At 40.9% G+C, this 15,223-nt stretch overlaps 1 protein-coding gene across 1 annotated transcript in view; it reads left to right on the top strand.

The window, feature by feature from the left end:
• The window catches only part of sos2 (son of sevenless homolog 2 (Drosophila)), a 38,332-nt gene that overhangs the window by 13,368 nt on the left and 9,741 nt on the right, over positions 1-15,223 (top strand). The window contains exons 2-9 of the mRNA XM_074691774.1: positions 4,519-4,644; positions 4,882-5,013; positions 5,275-5,439; positions 5,525-5,731; positions 7,823-7,966; positions 8,110-8,220; positions 14,686-14,784; positions 15,052-15,179. Coding sequence (XP_074547875.1) covers positions 4,519-4,644; positions 4,882-5,013; positions 5,275-5,439; positions 5,525-5,731; positions 7,823-7,966; positions 8,110-8,220; positions 14,686-14,784; positions 15,052-15,179 — 1,112 coding nt within the window. The remainder of the gene's footprint in view (positions 1-4,518; positions 4,645-4,881; positions 5,014-5,274; positions 5,440-5,524; positions 5,732-7,822; positions 7,967-8,109; positions 8,221-14,685; positions 14,785-15,051; positions 15,180-15,223) is intronic.

The following is a 15,223-nucleotide window of genomic DNA, read 5'->3' as shown; positions in this document are numbered from 1 at the left end:
TAGACTGTAGTGCTGCCTCTAGCTTGAGGATTAGCTCTGGTTCATGGCTATTGCTATAAAGCTCAACAACCTGGATGTAAACGGTCACAGATGATAGATGTTGTCTTGTAGTGTGGAATGGGTTAGACGGACATGTAGGCAGAGGTCTGAAGGCTGGTGGTGCTAATGCTGCTGGTGTTAGCCTCGCTCTGCAAACCATTTAACATATTACCCCTACTCTCAGAAGTTAGTTCAAATTTTTTGTGCTTTTTAAATTTTTTTCTTATGTTTACAACTATTTGGCTAGGTTTCATTTAAAATTTGGATATATGAGGGCGCAGATGGCCTAGGGGTCTAGGTCACATCCCACGAGGTTTGCCCTCAAACGGGTGGTCCTGTTGGCCTGTTTCCCACATGCCATACCTCGGTCTCTACCTGGGTCCTAATCCATCCACTGTCATATTCTTTCTTTGATTAAAGGCATGAAAAAGACCAAAAAACACATTAAATAGAAAAAACCTGATCGGAAAAGGAAATGTGACAAAAATTAGGTTTTAGCACAACCATAAAAGAACGAAATAGACAAACCTTCAAGAAAATCAACAATCTGAGAAAAGTCCAAAATCATCTGAGGTTATAGGACACTGATGGGGAGGGTCACAAAATAAACTTATTTACTTTATTCAAAATTGCATGTTTCATCCGTCCATTGTAAAACCATGCAAACAGAAAATGTTTGATGTGTTTTCCACATTTCTTTGTTTAAGACCCCCAAGGTGACTAAGCCAGGATGATGAAGATATCAGTGCAAACTAGAGCCCGACCGATATGGGATTTTTGGGGCCGATGCCGTTACCAATACTGGGGGCGAAAAGAAGCCGATATCCAATATATTGACTGATATCCAATATATTGTCTGATATATGATAAATTCATTGAAATACACAGGGTAAGTACTGTATATGAACACAAATTATTACTAGCTATTGAAAAGTTCCATCTTCCATTTAATGCATGGGCCTAAACTAGATTTTAAGTAACAATGTAGCTGCTTTCAAAACATGCAATAAATACAGTTACAACAAAATACATTGAAACATTTTCAAAAATTATTTCAACAAAGACAATAACTTGTGAATTTATAAGCCCAGGTTAATCCTGCATGGCATTATGAAGTGAGACGCTGTGTAGTAGCCTTATATTAATTAACACACAGGAGCAGGAGCGACAGAATCTCCGCGGAGCCGAAATTTTTTATGATTGGCTACATTTTGGCCGATGTTGATTAATCGGTGATAGGCTATAATGGGCCCGATTAATCGGCCCACCCGATTAATCGGCCCACCTGATTAATCGATTAATCGGCCCACCCGATTAATCGGTCGGGCTCTAGTGCAAACACAAATAAATGCACATGTTTTTTTCTCTCAATCAACTCAAGTATCTTGGGCCTTTGCTGAACATTTTGGGACCCCTGATCTTGACCACAGTCATGTATAAAATGTTCTGAAGTAGTTTAATAATAGAAGAAATTTCTGACAGAAAAAAAAGCACTCTATGATTATGACGTTGACGAGCTCTTTTAACATCATGACAAACCCAGTGCTGCTTTTTAAGCTCAGGAGTTTCCCCTCTGTCTTTTTTCTGCCCCGTTGCTTTCACTTTGCTCGTGTGGACTTCAGTGTTCACCGCCAACTATATTAGACCGTGTTTCATCCATCAGCCATTAGGCTCAAGTTTCAGTGGTACTGTAAATACTCTGAGCCACAGTCATACCTGCACATGGCACCACTCTGCTCTCAGTCCTCCACATAGAGCTGACAGCGAACAGCTCGTTAAGAGAGTCTCTTCAAACCAGAGGATCAGTCATCGACATTGATTATTAGAGTGGGACTGTACAAGGTACTAATCAGTGTTAAGTTTCCAATGAGCAGTGGTTAACAGTCAGGGAAGCTCCTGTTTAGAGAGGACAGGTCCTGGTGTGGATGAAGACAAAGAAGTGGTATTCCGCTTTTCTGTTTTTTAAACATGAATTTAAAGTAACAACGAAGGGTGTTCACACTAAATGTGCAGATTTTCGAACCCCTAGATATTCACGTTTTAGAAATCCCAAGACAGCACAAGGTCTTCACGAGATCTTCATCTGAATGACGAGGCCATGACTCAGGATTCTTCCTAACAGGTTCATGACATGTTAGAGGGGTTGGGCCTCAAACACCAAGGTCTGCCCATAGCTCTGCACCTCAAAAACTTCCAATCAGAGGGAAGGGGGTTTGTGGAGCAGGGAACCTTAAAGAGACAGTAGCTAAATTGATGAAGGCTAGAATAGGTGGTTTTCTAAAACACCAGAAAAATGGGAAAAAAATAGTTTTTTTTTTTTTTTTTTTTTTTTACATGAATAGCATGTAAAGCTACTACAGAGGCACCAGAGATAGTATAAAAACTGAAAAGAGAACAATACTGCTTCTTAAACCTGAAAAAGATGGAAAGCTGGTGGTGCTAGCTGTGCAAGTGTTAGCCACGCTCCAATTCAACATAATTTACTTTTAGACTCTCATTCCAATGTTTAGCTATGTTACATAATCTGTGCTCAATTTTTTAAACAGAAATTTCTGTATAAAGGACAAAAAATGGGTAATGAAGTTTTTGTAATACAACAAAGCTTCCAGCTCCTGACTCCAGCTGGTGTTGGTGTTACATGAATTGCACTTAAAATCCACTGTACTTTTATGCTTTTATTCAAATCTGATTCAGATTTGTGTATTTTTGCTGCTCGGCCTCCCATCCTGACATTGTTGGAGATAGACGACACTTGTTGGACGTGAGGCCTCTCAGAAACTATTCTGTGAATGGAGTCGAGGGAAACCCCCGTAGTTTCAGCGTGGTGACTCACAGCTCCTGGTGTCCTGTGGAATTTGGTCAAGTGCCTGTTTGTGGTCGAGAGGATATATCTCACAACCTACTTCTGCTTTGATATGTATTTTTTCCACTTAGACTTTATACTTGTGGCTTATTTATAACTGTTTGGTCTTGTGAGTGTGCATCAAAACAGAAATGACGTAGAGAGACGTAAAAAGAGGCAGAACTGTGGCTTCAGATTTTCCATCTCGGCTTGTTTTAAAAGCATCTGAGTGTCGTTAAAGGTTTCAGCACAGATTAAGGAAAAAAGCGGGAAGAGTTAACCCTCCTCTTATTTCTCTGGTTTATAATTTCATCCCCAACAAGTGAAGTTAAACTTGAGACAGCAGTGACATCCTCTGTTAAGTCAGAGCTCAAGAATGCGTGAACTCTTTCTGCGTTGACCTTTTAACTCTCCTCACATTCCTTAATCCGGGGGCAATGTTTTGTCATCATAATGCCCCGCTTTTCTATACACCAGGGTAATTCCATCACCAGCATGTGAACAGGCCGGGCTTTTGTGAGAGAAGAGTAAATGTTAGGCTGTCTCTGGATCCACCTCTCTCCTCTCACAGCCGTTTTTTTCCCTCCCCGTCTGAGTCTGCGTTTGGTGCTATAATAGTATCTCAACTGACAACATTCCTGCAGGAGGGCACGGCCCCAATGACGACAACTTTTGGGAGGCTGGAGGGTGGTTTAAGGGGGAGGTGTTCGTTTATTTCTACTCGTAAACCTGAGGATGCCACACCTACTCTACTGTCTGCACCTAAAAAACCACACCTTCTGTCCGGCTGGTTCCACCCACAGGAGAGAGCCTGGATAGCTTAATAAATCAGCAGAAGAGCTCTTGTTTTTTTCCTTTTTATCTTGATAAAATTTGTTGACAGGTTTATTGTTATGCTGCCTAATTTGAAGATGAGCAATCCTGAATGGAGAGTTCATTAATCAGCTATGAGCTGCCAAAGTAAGCACAAAGAAAAAGGTTGGAGTTAGGTTTGTTTGTCTGTGAACAACACAACTCAAAACCTAACCAGCGGATCTTGATGAAATTTTCAGGAAATCTTCAAAATGGGATAAGGAAGAAGTGATTAAATTTTGGAGGTGATCTAGATCACTGTCTGGATCCAGGATTTTTTTAAAGGAGTCTTTATCATTGTGAGATAGGGCCATTTTCACCATATGTCAGTAACTCCAGGATAAATGGTCGGATTGCTTTTCTAAACAATACAAGACAAGGTCACCATAATTTCTGACAGATGTAAAAGTAAGATCCAGATCCTGGCAATATTCTGGATACTAAGATCCAGAATATGAAATATGTACTGGGTCATCATAATTTATAACAATGTCAGGTAACAAATTATTGTACAAACCTGCAACTAGCACCAAATTGTAGCAGACAGTCTGCTGAAAGGGAGTATAACAATAAAGTCGGACTAAACTTTTAAGTGTTTTTCCTCATCAGTCATTGTCTGTTCTTGTCGTTTTGACGTCATTAACATCATCTGAGTCTTACCACGATGCATCGCACCAGGTGTTAACAGGCAGAGTAACATCATGATGAAGGAAGAGGTTTGTGGTGAATAAAGTCAATGAAGCAATCATTGAAGCATATATCTTTTTGTGTTTGTTAATATTCAGGTGCAGAAGCAGGTCCACCCAAACCTCCAGGCGAAGGAGGATGCCCTGCAGCACATCGAGGAGCTGATCCTGCAGCTGCTGAACATGCTGTGTGTGGCTCAGCCTCGCTCCGTGCAGGACGTGGAGGTAAGACGGATCAACGGGGCATCCAGATTTAAATTTGATTTAGACAGTTCTCTCATTAACATTCATCAACATTCAGTTTTTGGGACTATCTGGGATTGTTTGAGGGTTGCGTGATTTTAAAATGAAAGCTTAAAAAAATGACATTTTCCACCACAGGAAAATATTACATGATTTATTGAATATTTGTTTGCAGTTCAGCTTCCAAATCCAACTTGACAATGATTCTCTTCTCTCCAGGAACGGGTCCAGAAAACTTTCCCCCACCCAATAGATAAGTGGGCGATTGCAGACGCTCAGTCAGCCATCGAGAAACGCAAGAGGAGAAACCCCTTACTGCTCCCTGTGGACAAGATTCACCCTCTGCTTAAGGTAAAGACACATTGAGCTCTACACCCCAAAAGAAGAATCAAGTTTAGACTACTTAAATTTAATTCAATATATTATCCAGTCTATACTTTGAACTTGCAGATGAACTTTTGTTTTAGTGGAAAAAAAGTTTAAAATATGACATTTCCCTGAGCTGGGGTCTGCCCTACAGGTTGAAAGAAATCGCAGTTAAAAACTAAAACTTATAGCTTAGCTTATGACCCCTGTGTGATACCACAGCTGTTTCTGTTCCTCTTCAAACAGGAGGTCCTGGGCTACAAAGTGGACTACCATGTTTCTCTCTACATTGTGGCCGTGCTGGAGTACATATCAGCGGACATCCTCAAACTGGCGGGGAACTACGTCGGCAACATTCGGCACTATGAAATCAGCCAGCAGGACATCAAGGTGTCCATGTGTGCAGACAAGGTGAGGAAAGAAACCCCACCATGTTTCTGAGCAGCACCTGAGTGTTTCTGTGTGTCTTTAACTGATTTATTTTGTCTGTCCTCAGGTGCTGATGGACATGTTCGACCAGGAAGACGACATCGGTTTGATGTCTCAGTGCACAGAGGAGCCGTCGTCCTCCGGGGAGCTCACGTACGACGACCTGGTGAGGCTTGAGATCGCGGAGGAGCGTCAGTACCTGCGAGAGCTCGACCTCATCATCAAAGTGTTCCGCCATCACTTCCTGTCCAACCCTAAAATCTTCGCGCCTCAGGTGAGCTTCGTACAGAGATGTCAATACTGCAACATTTGCCCTTTTGCACTTTGCTGATGAGGATTCTCCGTGATTTTCTTTCTTGGCTAAGGTTTCAGGAATTTCTTTTCCAGGATCTAAATGATTATGCAAATCAGGCCAGTGACATGTGGAGATTAAAAAAAAAATCACTTCACCACCAGACCACCAGAGGGCAGTGAAAAATAAATAGTAGCCATACAACAAAGATGCTACAAAAGAGGGACACAGACAGGCTGCTACTGTCATGTGTGATGCTACAGTTATTCTGTTAGCATAAAGGACATTCAGCCTGTGCATTTTTAGATAGTTGCTGAAAAGATTCACTCAGAGGCTGTATACATGACAAGGGTTTTAGGGTGAAATGCAAAGCTATTGTTCCGTTTCGGCCTGGGGTGTATACGGAAATGGTATTTTAGCCAACCTTAAATGCAAACTTTTAAAAATGCCCTCCAGAGTGGAAAACACTGACGTCACGTTCCACTTCGTGCAAGTGCATACGGCAGTTGCGCAGTACCATTATGATAGTCGCGGACTACCATGTTGTGCTGGTGCTGCTGAATCTGCTGACTGTCTTTCAACAAAATCTGCATCTGTTGCTCCACGTCTGCTCTGAGTATTCACCAATACAACAGATGATCGGCTCAACTCTACTTCGGAGAGGATCCACTAAAAGCGGCTTCTGGACAAGACAGTCATAGTGCCACCTACAGGCCTGGCATGCTTACTACAGCGTTTTAAGTTCCTCAGCTTTTCTATGTAAACGCAGATTTTTTTCACTGCGTTTTAGCATTTTCGGATGAAACATCGTCGTGTAAACTGGGCCTTAAAGGAGACAGATTTTAAAAGGCATAGCAGAGATTGACCAGTGTTACTGTTAAATGAGTAATCGTTAACTGGAGACTTTTATCTTGATGCATCCCTTTCAGGTGTCTCCATATTATTAAATACTTACCCGATGAAAAGATTTGAACCAAAATCTAAACTAGGATATATTCCCAAGGACTTCTGTGTTGGAACAGCTGTTGTAAACTCAACATCTACTGACACATTAGCTGAAAGTCTCCAGTTTACAAGGTCACTCTTAAAAATTGTAACACCGGGAGCTGATAAAGACACATTAACACCATCAGGCTCAAAGAAGAAGATTGTTTAGGTAGTACTAAACCAAGTCAAGCTGGGTGTGATGTTGTTATGGACAAAAGGTGAAATAAAAATACAAATCAGAAAGGTTCAGCATTGCAGGCCCTGCCCCTAAAAGTTCCTGGACCTTTAGAAAGAAGCAACCTGTCAAGGGAAATTCAGACCCTGGTTCCTGCTGTTGAAAAGCACTAACATTTCTCTCATTTTGTTGTCTTACCTGATGAGATGTGGATAGAGGACAGGAACCACACTCTGTATCTCTGGGTTGAGAAGATGTGAATGAAAAGAGTTTAATATGTCGCTGTGGTTTTGCATATTTTTGGGTGGGGTAATTTGCGGTATCATTTGGGTGAGGAGGATAAACCTTTGTGAGGCCCTGAGGAATGCAGAATGTGTAATTATGCTGAGACAGGGACGACATCTGCAGCCCTCACAGGAAAAAAAAAAAACGTTAAATTATATCTGTTGAAACGCAGCGTAATCTAAAATGACTCTGGAGACGTGGAGAATGTGCTACAGTCAAATAATGACAACTTCTATTCAGACTGTAGCAGCCAATAATCACTCAGAGCTATTTCTGGGGCTGTGGTCTGCTTGACTAATGATTTCCTCTGGCTAATTAGGCCTGTTGTTGTTTTGTGGAGCTTATTCTTAACGCTGGTTTTTATTTATTTAGGGAAGGAATGAGAGGAATGGGAGAAGCAGCCCTCAGCATGATGCCATGTTTTTCACCCTTAGTGTGTTTACATGTGCTAAAGTGACTGTCTGTTTCCTGGTCTTTCCTCATAGTGTAACAAGGGTTAATCAGAGTAATGTGTGACTGCGTTTTCTACCTCATCACTGTCAGTCTGTGACATTTTGTGCTTTATCAGTCCTTCAGCAGCCTGTGTCTCACACCGAGCGTCTCTCTTCTGTTGTGTTGTCGTGCAGGATGTGGAGGTGATCTTCAGTAACATCCTGGACATCCATGAGCTGACGGTAAAGCTGCTCGGGCTCATCGAGGATGCTGTTGAGATGACGGCTGACGGCAGCCCTCATCCTCTGGTGGGCAGCTGCTTTGAAGACCTCGCGGAGGTAAGAGGATTTTTCTCCTCACCAGATGGGCTGCATGGATTTCTTTCGCTCATTCCTCTTGTTTCCTCCTCGAAACGAAAAAACTGTGAGTGACGCATGTTTCTGTAACACGAACTCATGAGTGATTCTCTGTGTGTTTACAGGAGCAGGCATTTGACCCCTACGAGACGCTGTCCCAGGACATCCTAAGTAAAGATTTCCACGAGCACTTCAACAACCTGATGGCACGGCCGACCGTCGGTCTCTACTTCCAGGTGAGGTGTTCAGAGGAGTTACCTGAACCTGTCTTTTGGTGCATTTGCTCCATCATCAACCTTTCCTTTTGAAATATTATGCCAAACCTAAATCGAAGTGTTTTGAGCCAGGGTTTTTTTCATGAATTGTGCAGCCTGAATAGTGAATAATGACATTTTTACACCATATTCCCTAAAAACCTTCCACTATAATTGAAGGATGAATTAATGATTACATAATTCTAGTAATATATGTTTTAAAGTGTGTGTCCCAGTGGCTTTTGTCCTTGAAGATTAAGACTTTGTGGCATTTAATTTCCTCCTTCTGCATAGTTTTGTCCGTTTTATTTCCCCCACTCCCTCCCTTCCTGTCATTCTCAAAAGTGAACTTTCTTAAGAAGCAAAAATGTCATAAACCTGAAAAGAAAAATATTGTTTGTTTTTAATATAAAGGTACAAGTAGGTCATTTATGTGTTTACACCAAGCAAACAGTGTTTGAATTTTTGTTCCTGCGTTTCTTTGAAGTCAACCTGGTGGAATTCCTCCCAATACGGTCCGAGGGCATGTCATGACATATTCAGCGTCCTGTGTACGGTTTATTCACTGCTGCTGCATTGTTTTATTTGGACATTCCTCACAAGAAAAGCATTGAATTATGCTCGGCAGGGTGCAGTTTGGCAGTCTTTGAAGATTAAATATTTGCTGGTGTTTTCTCAGGCCGACGACCAACAAGTCCGACTGTTCACATGGAGAAACATCAGAGCTCCAAACTCGCACAGAATTTACTGTATGTGGGGGTTTCAGACCGCAGTGGAGACAACATCTGACCAGGAACTATAAAAAGTTCCTGATCGGAAAACACCTTTTGTTTTCAAAGTACAAAATAAAGTAACAGACAAAAGGCGGTAAAAAAGGCAAATTAAAAGCGTCACAAATAACAGTTTTGGTTCCTTTCACCTTTAAATAAAGTTAGAAAATGTGTCAGGAGAGCAGCGGGCTACTTCAGCTGTTGAGCCGTGTACCTCATGTACACACATGCACATCCAATCCTCACAATGAATCTCCCAAAAATTACTCCTTAAGGACACGTTTCATGATCCCGGCATTGTGCTGTGTCTTATCTAAGTTGACTACGGTTGGAGCACCATTGATGGCACCTTCCTCTGTTGACCCACTCCCTGTTTATTTTCATTTACTCATTGAATGAGGACAAGAAAAGGACATGGGAGTGAAAAACACAACTTTATTTTAGTTACAATACAGTCAGTAGCTTTTGTTATCTGTTGAAAAGTCTCAACAGTGTACCATGAAATTACTCTAGAGCCAAAAGGCTGTGGTTAAACAACAGTATATACTGTATAAAGTTTTGTTTTCTGTGGTGAAACTTCCACTGAGTGTAACACAATAACATTTTCAGCTTCTCCTGCACATCTCTGGCACTTACTCATGTTTTTCCCTCCTGTATGGAAGAATTAAGGAAGAGTTGAAATGTAATTATGATTGTTTTTTATAATAATAATTATACTTTATGTAGCACTTTCCAATAAAAGTAACAAAGTGCTCCCGGGTGGGCAGTAAAAACAGGTAAAAGTCAACAGCAAACAGTAAAACCAGAAGCAGCCAAGTAATCAAATTCGTGTACTTAAAAACAAACCAGTGAAATCTGTTTAACTGAGAAACAGTCAAAGTAAAAAAGCTTTTCTGTGAAAATAAGTCTTTACTAGTGAAATAAAATGGCATTAATTGTGCGTTTGTGATCTCTCTTAAAATTGTAAGATTTTTAACTTAATACAGATTGCTCCTTATTCTAATTCAGGAGGTCATGGACCTACGTGGTTCTCAACTTGCGTAGTTTCAACATAAAATAGAGAAGGTTTCAAAGTTACGCCGCTCTGTTTGTAAGCCTACCTACGTACTAGTTTATGACGCGTATGAATATACAGCTACATAGTGCTAGGCGTTGACCAGCATCGTCCACTTTGTTTTGAGTAGCGTCAAAGTGTAGATCGTCTGTGTTTGTGCTCCGTAATTTTCTTGGTATCCTAACCTTTTTCGCATCATGGAAAAAGGAAAGCAGGACCCGTATAATACATATATTTGAAAAGTTATTTAGAGATTTAGGGGGTATTTAGAGTAAAAATCCGACTTGCGTGGAATTTCAGGTTACAACGCGCCCTAAAAATGGAACTTGTTCATAACTCGAGGACCACCTGTACTTCATACCACCCATCAATCTTCCACCGGTTATCTGGGTCCAGGTTGAGGGGGTAGCAGTGCCATCAGTAAAGACCATTTTTTTCCAGCATCTGTGCTTTAAATAAGTTAGAATAGAATAGAAAAGAATAGAATATAAAATACTTTATTTATCCCAGAGGGGAAATTCAACTTAAGTTGAGCTTAAGAATAAGCTCAATGTTATGACCAGCACAGTTTATCATCACTTGTAAATCTGAGAAGTTTCATTTTAGACACTTTCAATCACTGCTTGATTTTGTTGATGATTCCCAAATGTCATAAAACTCTTTCTGCTTAAGTCCAATGTTTGTTAGTTGAGTTTAAAGCAATTCTTCAGCTTCTTCAATTCATTCCTTGAAATATCCAACAATTTTCCCAAATCTTCCCTACTGAAGTCAGTTTTTAACGCTGCTAACAATACTGTTTTTTGCTTATCTTGAGACCTCACATATACAATTAAAATACAAAAACACACAACAGATACTGAATAGTGATAATAATCTGGTGATAATTTGAAACTGTTCATTTGTTGGAGCTCCTTTTTCAGAGCTTAATGTGACTTCAAAAATCCCTACCTGTGTGGGAAAGCTGAATAAATCTATGTCAATTTACTTTCCTACAATACAGACACAAAAACAGCAAAGATGGGGTTTTTTTCCACTGCTTAACTGAAATCTAAATTAGTGCTGCACGATTTGGGGAAAAGGTGCGATTTGCAATTAGGTGGACAATATTGCGATTGCGATTGTGCTTGCGATTTAAAAAAAAAAAAGTTGTGTCATGATGAGTCTACAGACTTGCTTGGTTATCATGGAGAAAAATCTGAATTGCATGTGCTGACACCGCGATTGCGATAATCGTGCAGCCCTAATCTAAGTACCTGCATCATGTCTCCTGATGAGTAAACTGTTTAATCTTTTTCTGTAGTTTACGGTTTGGTCAAAACTCGATGCCTGTTGTGGTGCTTTGACAGTCCTTGTTGCTTTGAGGCTGCACATTATGTGTGGTCGTGTGTTAGTGGTGGTCCCAGGGGCAGATGGTGTAATGGTGTCTCTCCCCCAGCCTCCCCCTCTTTGACTCCCCCTCCCTCCTGCAAACACCTTCCATCCCTTTTTTTATCAACCTGCTCGTGCCTCTTTTCTGCAGCGTCTGCTCTTCTTATTTTAGCATCTCTCTCTTTGTGTTTCATCTCTGACCTGATGTGCATCTGTCTTTTCGTCTCTGCGTCTTATGTGGACTCTTTGATGCTGCATTTGCTAAAAAGGGGAATCGAACGTTAGTGCTTCAGCTTTTGTCTCATTGCATGTGCTTCCTCTCTTTCACTCCATCCTTCTTGACTTTCTCCTCTCCCCCTCTCGGTCTTTCTCTCCCTCCCCCGGATAAATGTGTCTGTCGAGCACTCAGCCCCTGCACTCTGCAGCGTCTGGTATTGTGGGTAAATTACATCGCCTTTTAAAAATAGAACATGCAGCCACACTGCGGGCCATTTTTCTACTGGGGAGGAGGAGGAGGAGGAGGGGGTAGGAGGACAACGGGTGGCCCAAGGCACATTTCATGTAGAAAATAAGATGTGAATTAGGACAGCAAAAGAGCGTGACATGGGTTCGAGCAGCCCTGTACCTCAGTGAAATGAGAACATGTTGTCCTTCTGGTCCTTGTGCACCGTATTCCTGCTGATCTGTGTTTAAATTTAGGCTTCAGCCACAGTGTTGACTTTTACATGTTGTCCACTCACAAAACTGCTCTATTCTCAGTTAACCTGCTTAACCTGAAAAACCTAACATCACTTATAAAACTTTTGAGAAACTAAAAGTTAAAAGTAAGCATTTTGGGGATTATTCTAGCAGATAATTCATCAATCTTTGCTGGTACCTCAGAAAAAAACTCATATTTTGGGGAGTGAAACTGGCTGTTCATCACTCTCTCACAAAGATACTGAAGCAGGATACTTATTTAATCCAAAAGAGGAGGAATGCACTAATATGAATACAGATATCTGATATTAATATTGCCGTTATGGCCGATAACTAATATTTACCAATACTGATATTGGTAAATAAATAAATAAATACATAACAATCTGAGATGATGTGTCGAGGTAGTTCAGAGAGAAAGAACGGCACAATCGTGAGAAAAGACGACAGAGATCATAGAGAGGATCAAAGGATGGAGCGCCGGGGATGAAAGCGATCAAAATAGTATGTTTTGTCTGTTTTTTGGATCAAAAACAGAAAGAGAGACATAAAAGTAGATGGTCCACTCTTCTTAGGTAGTTTTGGTGTTTACACAGTCATAGAAAACAAAATTATTTGGGTCTTAAAAGAGCGTTAAAGCTGCTCTGAAAATGCCGCAAATGAGTAAATATCGGCCAATACCGATGTTGATACCGATATATCGTGCATTCCTACAAAAGATTGTCACCTTTTATTCGTCCAGAACTAATGTCATGAATATTTTGCATGATATCCAAAATGCAAAATGCATAGGGATGGGAAAACTGGTTCCTGTTGAGAATCGATAGGAAATGTTTCAACCCGTTGATATCTTTAGCCTTAGTGCTTAACGATTCCCTTATCAATTCTTTACATTGTGCCGGAGCTGCTGGGCCTTACGTCGACTAGTCTGCTGCAGTTATCTTAGCTTAGCAGTTAGATAACGTTTCCCAAGAAAACTCTGATTCAAGATTTTCAGCTTGAAGTTTTACTGAAGAACTGACTTCATAAAGAAATGTACATTACTCTCATTACTCTCATGAGATTCATAATCAGTACATTCAAAATAGTACAAATCACCTTATTTACCAAAATAACAAAAAAGCACAAGCTTGATGCTAACGTATTTGGGAAACTGCATTGATCGCTAGCAGTTAGCGTACATCAGTACAACTTCAGCTTCAGAATAGAATTTCAACTTTCATCACAGAAACATATCAAATCAACTCTGTAAAAAATACTGAGAATTTCAAATGTGAAAAGCTAACAGGCAATTAAAAGGCTCATGGCTGACTTCATAATCAAAGAAAGCTTCCAAACAACTTAAACTATTGCTATAACCACTTCGAGACACCAGATGGCCCACTTGTTGACGCAGAAAAACTGTAAAGCGAATCGATAAAGAATCAGATCGATCAGCAGAATCGATAAGGGCATCAGTATTGAAAAAACCTTTTCAATTCCCATCCCTGAAAATGCAAGTCATAAAGATTCCTTCATGATAACTTTGAATGTGTTCAGCAATGAGCAGTTTCTATGCAGATGTGTAGTCCTTTCCAGCAAAAAAGGAACATGCATCAACCAAAACTTTTCAAGATGCAAGACCCCACAGGGGCAACTTAAAATAAAAGTAGTCAACACAATAAATATCCTTTTACTGATTTTGATCTGGGAATAAAAGCACAAACTAGCAAGGAACGCGCAACATATACCAGATCTGTCTCTGCTCAGTTACAACATCAGATCTCGGCTCTGCTGTGTTATATTCAAGCTGCGTCTCAGCTCTGGCTGGTTGTAGTCCTCCAGATCAGATACCCATGTATCGCTTTGCACAGAGAAGATCAAGGCTGGACAGGAAGTTGTGCAGCTGTGTGACTTTCAAAGTAAAACAAACCCTGATGACAACAACATTGCATTTAAAACTTAAACAGTGCTGTCACATGTAACAAAGCCCACATTTAAAAATGCAACGCAGCAGTTTTACTCCATATCATCCTAACACTTCTCGTGCGGACTCTGATTCATCCGAATGTGTTGCTCTAATGAGACACGCAGGATGCTGACATATCAATAACATGATCTAAACTTAGGTCATTGTTCCTCCCTCTGGCTGTCCATCACTGATCATCAACCAGCTGATGTCTTTATTTTCCACACAAACACTCAGACCCTCTCCATCTCCCCCCTCCCCTCACAGACAGTGCGGCCGCTGCTATGGAGTCTGAGTAGTAACATATTGATTCTGAGTCGTCTGTCAGGGGAACTGGAGATTTAAATGGATACTGTGACAGTGTCCTCTCCGGTTACCCTGCAGCCTAACCGCCGGTCAACCGCCTCTCCCCTGATCCTCCATCACTCAACTCCCTGCTTGTCTGATCGCTTTCCTTCTCATTAAAAGGAAAGAAAATTACGTAACAAAAAACAGTTTTGAACAGGAGAAGCTTGTCTGCCATGCACTCGACTTTTCGATATCATGTTGGTCTGAACGAAACAATACCAAAAAAACTAACAGGTCATGTGTGTTTTTTGTGTCTGTAGTCAGTTGCAGAGGGTTTCAAAGAAGCAGTCCAGTACGTCCTGCCTCAGCTGATGATGGTCCCAGTTTACCACTGTATGCACTACTTTGAGCTTCTTCAGGTATGTACTTACACACAGATCAGCATTTCTGAATCCTGCTAAGCTGAATTTATGTCTAGTTCCAGCTTCTTTGTTTTTGTTGTGAAGGAAAACAAGGATGCTCTTTCTTTGTGTTTCTATTTATAGCTCCTAGATTGATTTCTCAGTTCAACTGCTGCTCAAAATAACTCTGGAACCAGATCACCATGAGTAATAATATTACTAAAGTGTTGTGCTTTTTCTCTTGATGACTCTTCTGTTCTTATTTTATTTTGTGTTTTTTTACAGCAACTTCAGGAGCGCAGTGAAGACCAAGACGACCGTGAATGTCTGAAACAGGCGATCACAGCGCTGCTAAACCTTCAGTGTAGCGTGGAGCGCATCTATGCCAAGCACCAGCCTCGCCGCAAACCCGGGTACGCCTCCTCTACCAGTGTTTGTTGTAGTGTTTAGTTTGTAG

Source organism: Halichoeres trimaculatus, unplaced genomic scaffold, assembly GCF_033239565.1.
Source record: "Halichoeres trimaculatus isolate MK-OKI-2021-1 unplaced genomic scaffold, fHalTri1.1 fHalTri1_scaffold_17, whole genome shotgun sequence".
In the NCBI taxonomy this organism is placed as follows: domain Eukaryota; kingdom Metazoa; phylum Chordata; class Actinopteri; order Labriformes; family Labridae; genus Halichoeres; species Halichoeres trimaculatus.
This window is presented reverse-complemented; position numbering and strand designations above follow the sequence as displayed.